At 43.0% G+C, this 10,054-nt stretch overlaps 1 protein-coding gene across 1 annotated transcript in view; it reads right to left on the bottom strand.

The window, feature by feature from the left end:
• The window catches only part of LOC120030195 (serine incorporator 5-like), a 48,392-nt gene that overhangs the window by 13,875 nt on the left and 24,463 nt on the right, over positions 1–10,054 (bottom strand). The window contains exons 3-5 of the mRNA XM_038975577.1: positions 6,784–6,962; positions 6,513–6,595; positions 5,853–5,946 (exon numbers count right to left, since the gene is read on the bottom strand). Coding sequence (XP_038831505.1) covers positions 5,853–5,946; positions 6,513–6,595; positions 6,784–6,962 — 356 coding nt within the window. The remainder of the gene's footprint in view (positions 1–5,852; positions 5,947–6,512; positions 6,596–6,783; positions 6,963–10,054) is intronic.

Raw genomic sequence — 10,054 nt, 5'->3', positions numbered from 1 at the left:
TGTGTGTGTGTGTTTGTGTCTCAGAGGGGGAGAGGAAACTGTGAGCATACACTCCTCTGCCATGTGCATCCTGTCTGAAAACTGAACACTGACCAACCCCTCCCTTGTCCCGTATACCACAAGACTCTCTCTCTCCCTCTGTTTCTCTCTCCCTTTGTTTCTCTCAATTCAATTTCAATGTATTGCCATGGGAAACATATGTTTACATTGCCAAAGCAAGTGAAATAGATCATTAACAAAAGTGAAATAAACAATAAAAAGTGAACAGTAAATATTACACTTACAAAAGTTCCAAAAGAATAAAGACATTTCAAATGTCATATGTCTATATAAAGTGTTGTAATGATGTGCAAATAGTTAAAGTACAAAAGGAGAAATAAATAAACACAAATATGGGTTGTATTTACAATGGTGTTTGTTCTTCACTGGTTGTCCTTGTGGCAACAGGTCACAAATCTTGCTGCTGTGTTTGCACACAAATTGGATTTGTTTTCGAAATCTTTGTGGGTCTGCGCAATCTGAGGGAAATATGTGTTTCTAATATAGTCATACATTTGGCAGGAGGTTAGGAAGTGCAGCTCAGTTTCCATCTCATTTTGTGGGCAGTGTGTCTTCTCTTGAGAATCAGGTCTGCCTTTGGCGGTCTTTCTCAATATCAAAAGCTATGCTCACTGAGTCTGTACGTAGTCAAATATTTCCTTTGTGTCAGTCACAGTGGTCAGGTATTCTGCCACTGTGTACTCTCTGTTTAGGGCAAAATAACATTCTAGTTTGTTCAGTTTTTTTGTAAATTCTTTCCAATGTGTCAAGTAATTATCTTTTTGCTTTCTCATGATTTGGTTGGGTCTAATAGTGTTGCTGTCCTGGGGCTCTGTGGGGTCTGTTTGTGTTTGTGAACAGAGCCCCAGGACCAGCTTGCTTAGGGGGCTCTTCTCCAGGTTCATTTCTCTGTAGGTGATGGCTTTGTTATGGAAGGTTTGGGAATCGCTTCCTTTTAGGTGGTTGTAGAATTTAACGGCTCTTTCCTAGATTTTGATAATTAGCGGGAATTGGCCTAAATCTGCTCTGCATGCATTACTTGGTGTTTTACTTTGTTAACGGAGGATATTTTTGCAGAATTCTGCATGCAGAATCTCAATTCGGTGTTGTCCCATGTTGTGAATTCTTGATTGGTGAGCGGACCCCAGACTTCACAACCATAAAGGGAAATAGGTTCTATAACTGATTAAAGTATTTTTAGCCAGATCCTAATTGGTATGTCGAATTTTATGTTCCTTTTGATTGTATAGAAGGCCCTTCTTGCCTTGTCTCTCAGATTGTTCACAGCTTTGTGGAAGTTACCTGTGGTGCTGATGTTTAGGCCGAGGTATGGACCTTTTTTGTAACACCATTATTTTTGTCTTACTGAGATTTACTGTCAGGGCCCAGGTCTGACAGAATCTGTGCAGAATATCTAGGTGCTGCTGTAGGCCCTCCTTGGTCGGGGACAGAAGCACCAGATCATCAGCAAACAGTAGACATTTGGCTTCAGATTCTAGTAGGGTGAGGCCAGGTGCTGCAGCCTGTTCTAGTACCCTCGCCAATTGGTTGATATATATGTTGAAGAGGGTGGGGCTTAAGCTGCATCCCTGTCTCACCCCCCGGCCCTGTGGAAAGAAATGTTTGTGTTTTTTGCCAAAGTGTACATGGATTTTATAATATTGTATGTTTTCCCTCAATACCATTTTCCATCCATTTGTATAGCAGACCCTCATGCCAAATTGAGTTGAAAGCTTTTTAGAAATCAACAACGCATGAGAAGACTTTGCCTTTGTTTTGGTTTGTTTGTCAATTAGGGTGTGCATGGTGAATACGTGGTCCGTCGTACGGTAATTTGGTAAAAGGCCAATTTGACATTTGCTCAGTACATCGTTTTCGTTGAGAAAATGTACCAGTCTTGTCACGATCGTCGATAGGAACGGACCAAGGCGCAGCGTGAGTTGAGTTCCACATACTTTATTACACAGTGAAACTACAAAAACAATAAACAACACGAACGTGAAAGCCGTAGTGCTCAAAATACTAACACAAACAATATCCCACAAAACAGGTGGGAACAAAGGACAACTTAAGTATGATCCCCAATTAGAGACAACGATAATCAGCTGCCTCTAATTGGGAACCATACTAAAACACCAACATAGAAATATAATGACTAGAACACCCCGAGTCACGCCCTGACCTAAAACACCATAGAGAACCCCGAGGACTCTCTATGGTCCGGGCGTGACAGTACCCCCCCCCCCCCCACAGGTGCGGACTCCGGCCGCAAAACCTGAAACCAGATGGGGAGGGTTAGAGGGGGGTGACTAGCGTTGGTGGCGGCTCCGGAGCGGGTCTTAGCACCCGCCCAGATCACGGATCCGGCCATGGAGCAGGACTAGACGCCGTGCCTGGACTGGGCACCGGCGCAGAGGACAAGTCTGCTGTTAATGATAATGCAGAGGATTTTCCCAAGGTTGCGGTTGACGCATATCCCCCGGTAGTTAATGAGGTCAAATTTGTCTCCACTTTTGTGGATTGGGGTGATCAGTCCTTGGTTCCAAATATTGGGGAAGATGCCAGAGCTGAGGATGATGTTAAAGAGTTTAAGTATAGCCAATTGGAATTTGTGGTCTGTATATTTTATTATTTAATTTAGGATACCATCAACCCCACAGGCCTTTTTGTGTTGGAGGGTTTGTATTTTGTCCTGTAGTTCATTCAATGTAATTGGAGAATCCAGTGGGTTCTGGTAGTCTGAATAGTTGTTTCTAAGATTTGTATTTGATCATGTACAGTTGAAGTCGGAAGTTTACAAACAATTAGGTTGGAGTCATTAAAACTCATTTTTCAACCACTCCACAAATTTCTTGTTAATAAACTATAGTTTTGGCAAGTCGTTTAGGACATCTACTTTGTGCATGACACAAATCATTTTTCCAACAATTGTTTACAGACTTATAATTCACCGTATCACAATTCCAGTGGGTCAGAAGTTTACATACGCTAAGATGACTGTGCCTTTAAACAGCTTGGAAAATTCCAGAAAATTATGTCATGGCTTTAGAAGCTTCTGATAGGCTAATTGGCATAATTTGAGTCATTTGGAGGTGTACCTGTGGATGTATTTCAAGGCCTGCCTTCAAACTCAATGCCTCTTTGCTTGACATCATGGGAAAATCAAAAGAAATCAGCCAAGACCTCAGAAAATAATTTGTAGACCTCCACAAGTCTGGTTCATCATTGGGAGCAATTTCCAAACGCCTGAAAGTACCACATTCATCTGTACAAACAATAGTATGCAAGTATAAACACCATGGGACCACGAAGCCGTCATACCGCTCAGGATGGAGACGCGTTCTGTCTCCTAGAGATGAATGTACTTTGGTGCGAAAAGTGCAAATCAATCCGACCTTGTGAAGATGCTGGAGGAAACGGGTACAGAAGTATCTATATCCACAGTAAAACAAGTCCTATATCGACATAACCTGAAAGGCCGCTCAGGAAGGAAGAAGCCACTGCTCCAAAACCGCCATAAAAAAGACAGACTACGGTTTGCAACTGTACATGGGAACAAAGATCGTACTTTTTGGAGAAATGTCCTCGGGTCTGATGAAACAAAAATAGAACTGCTTAGCCATAATGACCGTCGTTAAGTTTGGAGGAAAAAGGGGGAGGCTTGCAAGCCGAAGAACACCATCCCAACCGTGAAGCACGGGGGTGGCAGCATCATGTTGTGGGGGTGCATTGCTGCAGGAGGGAGTGGTGCACTTCACAAAATAGATGGCATCATTAGGTAGGAAAAATATGTGGATATATTGAAGCAACATCTCAAGACATCAGTCAGGAACTTAAAGCATGGTCGGAAATGGGTCTTCCAAATGGACAATGACCCCAAGCATACTTCCAAAGTTGTGGCAAAATGGCTTAAGGACAACAAAATCAAGGTATTGGAGTGGCCATCACAAAGCCCTGACCTCAATCCTATAGAAAATGTGTGGGCAGAACTGAAAAAGCGTGTGCGAGCAAGGAGGCCTACCAACCTAACTCAGTTACACCAGCTCTGTCAGGAGGAATGGGCCAAAATTCACCCAACGTATTGTGGGAAGCTTGTGGAAGGCTACCTGAAACGTTTGACCCAAGTTAAACAATTTAAAGGCAATGCTACCAAATACTAATTGAGTGTATGTAAACATCTGACCTACTGGGAATGTGATGAAAGAAATAAAAGCTGAAATAAATCATTCTCTCTGCTATTATTCTGACATTTCACATTCTTAAAATAAAGTGGTGATCCTAACTGACCTAAGACAGGGCATTTTTACCAGGATTAAATTTCAGGAATTGTGAAAAACTGAGTTTAAATGTATTTGGCTAAGGTGTATGTAAACTTCCGACTTCAACTGTATACGTTTTTGCTGTTCTTTGTTATAAAGCCAAAAAGATTGGAGAAGTGGTTTATCCATACATCTCTGTTTTGGATAGATAACTCTTTGTGTTGTTTGTTTAGTTTTCCAATTTTCCCAGAAGTTGTTAGATTCTATGGATTCTTCAATTATATTGAGCTGATTTCTGACGTGCTGTTCCTTCTTTTTCCGTAGTGTATTTCTCTATTGTTTTAGTGATTCACCACAGTGAAGGCGTAGGCTCAGGTTTTCTGGGTCTCTATGTTTTAGGGTAGACAGGTTTCTCAATTTCTTTCTTAGGTTTTTGCATTCTTCATCAAACCATTTGTCATTGTTAATTTTCTTAGGTTGTCTGCTTGACATTTTTAGATTTGTTAGGGAAGCTGAAAGGTCAAATATAGTGTTTATGTTTTCTACTGCCAAGTTTACAACTTCACTATTACAGTGAAATTGTCTAGAAAGGCTTGAATTTTTTGTTGCCTAATTGTTTTTTTGCTAGATTTCCACACTATTTTCCTCACATCTATAGCATTTCTTAATATTATTCAGTTCCTTTGGCTTTGATGCCTCATGTTTGAGCATAGCTCTGTTCAAGTAGAGTGTGATTTTGCTGTGTTATGTTGTCATAGTTGTGTTTAGGTGGGCATATGGGGGAGGGAATGCTGTCACCTCCAGGTAGGTGTTTGTCCCCCTGTGTGCTGAGGGTTCTTGCCCAGTTCTGGCATTTAGGTCACCACAGACTAGTACATGTCCCTGCTCTATACCAAATTAGCATACCCCCTGAGTCTGTTCCCTGTTTCACACCTGGTAGTTTGGTGGATGGGACTACCAGCTCTCTGTAACCAAGAGGGCAACTAGTGGGTCCATCTCCTTTATACCATGTTTCTTGTAAGATGACAATGTCTGTATTTCCAATTTCTTTAATGAAGTCTGGGTTCCGGCTCTTTACGCCAAAGGCCGATGACCTCAGACCTTGTATATTCCAGGATGAGATAGTAAAAGCTTTGTGTTCCATATTGTCAAAGTAGGTGTGAGCAGAGCATGTTGAGCATCTGATACATACCTCTTAGGTCGCAGGATGGGGCTTGGGCGTGTGTTTCTCTCTCTCCTTCCCTCTGTTTCTCTCTCCCTCCCTCTGTTTCTCTCTCTCTCCATCTGTGTCTCTCTCTCTCCCTCTGTGTCGCTCTCTCTCCCTCTGTGTCGCTCTCTCACTCTCTTTCTCTCTCTCTCCCTCTGTTTCTCTCTCTCCCTGTGTCTCTCTCTCTATCCCGCTATCTCTTCGTCTCTCCCTCTGTTTCTCTTTCTTCCTCCCTGTTTCTCTCTCTCTCTCTGTCTTCATGCATTCACGTGTGACTGTTTTGGCTGAGGACAGAAAGAAAGGCTGTAGGAGAAAGAGTGCTTTATTAGAAGTGTTGCTGTTCTCACCAGTTAGTGTTCCATCTGTGAGCAAACTCCACCAGCAGCATGAGCTGGATCAGCAGGAAGAGAAACCCCCCTACAGCTCCCACATACCTCCACACTGAGGGGAGGAGAGAGAGGAGGGGGAGATAGAGGGGGAGGGAGGGAGAGAGACTCAGAGGGAGAGAGGAGTGGGATGGAGGTCGATAGAGAATGAGGGAGAGAGAGAGGAGGGAAGAGAGAGAGGCGGGGGGAGAGAGACAGAGGGAGGGTGATCGCACATTTAAAGTATTGCAAAGCTAACCATCAAATATCTAATCTCTTGTTCCATATGTTCTGCAGGGTGTGCACACTTAGCTGCTGCATAACTCCTCGTGTGTTGTCATCGCATAGACAACCACAGGGACTAGATTCTCAGGCACACACGCACACGGTAACTAAAGCCTGCAGCTGCACCGGTCCTCTCCTCTGAAGGGAGCAGATAACAGACTCCCTCTCCTCTCTTTCTCTCTTTTTATTTCCCTTCTCTCTTCTCTCAAAGCTGGTTAAGGAAAGGCATTACAAGTCAAGGACAGTCACGCTGACCTCTACAGGTAAGTATAGGTGACAGAGGTTTGAGGGCTTCGGTCTCTGTCCCCTCTGAGAGAACAAAGACTATAGACAGGAGAGGGACATAAGGGTCCATACCTTCCAGAAAGGTGTCCTGCTCTGGCAGGAAGAATCCTCCAACACAGCAGGCCAACAACACTACGAACTTCGGGAACCAAAACCTGTCAGAGAGAGAGAGAGAGAGAGAGAGAGAGAGAGACATAAACATCACTACACAGTACACACACACACACACACACACACACACACACACACACACACACACACACACACACACACACACACACACACACACACACACACACACACACACACACACACACACACACACACACACACACACACTTACCCGTTGTGTATGGCGGCGCGGCAGCCGGTGGCAGAGTTAACTCGTAGGGTGAAGATACAGAAGAAGAAGAAGAAGCAGGCCATGCCGAAGCAGACCTTGTACACAGCAGAGTAACCCACCAAGATAGAGCAGTTCTCACCAGCCTTCAGCTTCTCACACAGGTCACTGTAGAATGGGATCTACGAGAGAGAGAGAGAGAGAGAGAGAGAGAGAGAGAGAGAAGAAGAAGGGGCAATGTTAACCACTAGATACTGTAATATCACTTATATGGCGGAATGAATCCGTACAAATTACAGCACGAGTGTGTGTGTGGGTGTGTGTGTGTGTGTGTGTGTTTAGTTAGTTAAGTATCTGTGTTTAATTCCAGTCTAGCTGCATTGTGAATGAAGTGTTTTATCTTCTGGGTCTAGTGGTGAGTCCCCAATGTGAAATGTGCTCATGTATGCTTCCAGACCAGGGGTGTCAAACTAATGTTGCCCCATGTACGACATTCGGTCTCCACCGAGGTCCGGAGGGCTGCATTTAAAATGAGTTATATTTTCCCTGACTGTCTAGCTTTTGTTTCGATGACTATTAGCAAGCTGGAAAGAGTAAAGAGACTATAATGACTGTTATCAAGCTGGACAGAGTGATGAGACTATAGATGACTGTTATCAAGCTGGACAGAGTAAAGAGACTATAATGACTGTTATCAAGCTGGCCAGAGTGAGGAGACTATAGATGACTGTTAGCAAGCTGGACAGAGTAAAGATACCATAATGACTGTTATCAAGCTGGACAGAGTGAAGAGACTATAGATGACTGTTATCAAGCTGGACAGAGTGAGGAGACTATAGATGACTGTTATCAAGCTGGACAGAGTGAGGAGACTATAGATGACTGTTATCAAACTGGACAGAGTGAAGAGACTATAGATGACTGTTATCAAGCTGGACAGAGTGAGGAGACTATAGATGACTGTTATCAAGCTGGACAGAGTGAGGAGACTATAGATGACTGTTATCAAGCTGGACAGAGTGAGGAGACTATAGATGACTGTTATCAAGCTGGACAGAGTGAAGAGACTATAGATGACTGTTATCAAGCTGGACAGAGTGAGGAGACTATAGATGACTGTTAGCAAGCTGGGCAGAGTAAAGATACCATAATGACTGTTATCAAGCTGGACAGAGTGAAGAGACTATAGATGACTGTTATCAAGCTGGACAGAGTGAGGAGAATATAGATGACTGTTATCAAGCTGGACAGAGTGAGGAGATTATAGATGACTGTTATCAAGCTGGACAGAGTGAGGAGACTATAGATGACTGTTATCAAGCTGGACAGAGTGTAGAGACTATAGATGACTGTTATCAAGCTGGACAGAGTGAGGAGACTATAGATGACTGATATCAAGCTGGACAGAGTGAAGATACCATAATGACTGTTATCAAGCTGGACAGAGTGAGGAGACTATAGATGACTGTTAGCAAGCTGAACAGAGTAAAGATACCATAATGACTGTTATCAAGCTGGACAGAGTGAGGAGACTATAGATGACTGTTAGCAAGCTGGACAGAGTAAAGATACCATAATGACTGTTATCAAGCTGGACAGAGTGAGGAGACTATAGATGACTGTTAGCAAGCTGGACAGAGTAAAGATACCATAATGACTGTTATCAAGCTGGACAGAGTGAAGAGACTATAGATGACTGTTATCAAGCTGGACAGAGTGAGGAGACTATAGATGACTGTTATCAAGCTGGACAGAGTGAAGAGACTATAGATGACTGTTATCAAGCTGGACAGAGTGAGGAGACTATAGATGACTGTTATCAAGCTGGACAGAGTGAAGAGACTATAGATGACTGTTATCAAGCTGGACAGAGTGAGGAGACTATAGATGACTGTTATCAAGCTGGCCAGAGTAAAGATACCATAATGACTGTTATCAAGCTGGACAGAGTGAGGAGACTATAGATGACTGTTATCAAGCTGGACAGAGTGAGGAGACTATAGATGACTGTTAGCAAGCTGGACAGAGTAAAGATACCATAATGACTGTTATCAAGCTGGACAGAGTGAAGAGACTATAGATGACTGTTATCAAGCTGGACAGAGTGAGGAGAATATAGATGACTGTTATCAAGCTGGACAGAGTGAGGAGATTATAGATGACTGTTATCAAGCTGGACAGAGTGAGGAGACTATAGATGACTGATATCAAGCTGGACAGAGTGAAGATACCATAATGACTGTTATCAAGCTGGACAGAGTGAGGAGACTATAGATGACTGTTAGCAAGCTGAACAGAGTAAAGATACCATAATGACTGTTATCAAGCTGGACAGAGTGAGGAGACTATAGATGACTGTTAGCAAGCTGGACAGAGTAAAGATACCATAATGACTGTTATCAAGCTGGACAGAGTGAGGAGACTATAGATGACTGTTAGCAAGCTGGACAGAGTAAAGATACCATAATGACTGTTATCAAGCTGGACAGAGTGAAGAGACTATAGATGACTGTTATCAAGCTGGACAGAGTGAGGAGACTATAGATGACTGTTATCAAGCTGGACAGAGTGAAGAGACTATAGATGACTGTTATCAAGCTGGACAGAGTGAGGAGACTATAGATGACTGTTATCAAGCTGGACAGAGTGAAGAGACTATAGATGACTGTTATCAAGCTGGACAGAGTGAGGAGACTATAGATGACTGTTATCAAGCTGGCCAGAGTAAAGATACCATAATGACTGTTATCAAGCTGGACAGAGTGAGGAGAATATAGATGACTGTTATCAAGCTGGACAGAGTGAGGAGACTATAGATGACTGTTAGCAAGCTGGACAGAGTAAAGATACCATAATGACTGTTATCAAGCTGGACAGAGTGAGGAGACTATAGATGACTGTAATCAAGCTGGACAGAGTGATGAGACTATAGATGACTGTTATCAAGCTGGACAGAGTGAGGAGACTATAGATGACTGTAATCAAGCTGGACAGAGTGAGGAGACTATAGATGACTGTAATCAAGCTGGACAGAGTGATGAGACTATAGATGACTGTTATCAAGCTGGACAGAGTAAAGATACCATAATGACTGTTATCAAGCTGGACAGAGTGAGGAGACTATAGATGACTGTTATCAAGCTGGACAGAGTAAAGATACCATAATGACTGTTATCAAGCTGGACAGAGTGAGGAGACTATAGATGACTGTTATCAAGCTGGACAGAGTAAAGATACCATAATGACTGTTATCAAGCTGGACAGAGTGAGGAGA

Source organism: Salvelinus namaycush, chromosome 1 (assembly GCF_016432855.1).
Source record: "Salvelinus namaycush isolate Seneca chromosome 1, SaNama_1.0, whole genome shotgun sequence".
Classification (NCBI taxonomy): domain Eukaryota; kingdom Metazoa; phylum Chordata; class Actinopteri; order Salmoniformes; family Salmonidae; genus Salvelinus; species Salvelinus namaycush.
The sequence above is the reverse complement of the archived record's forward strand: the minus strand, read 5'-3'. Positions and strand labels throughout refer to the sequence as shown.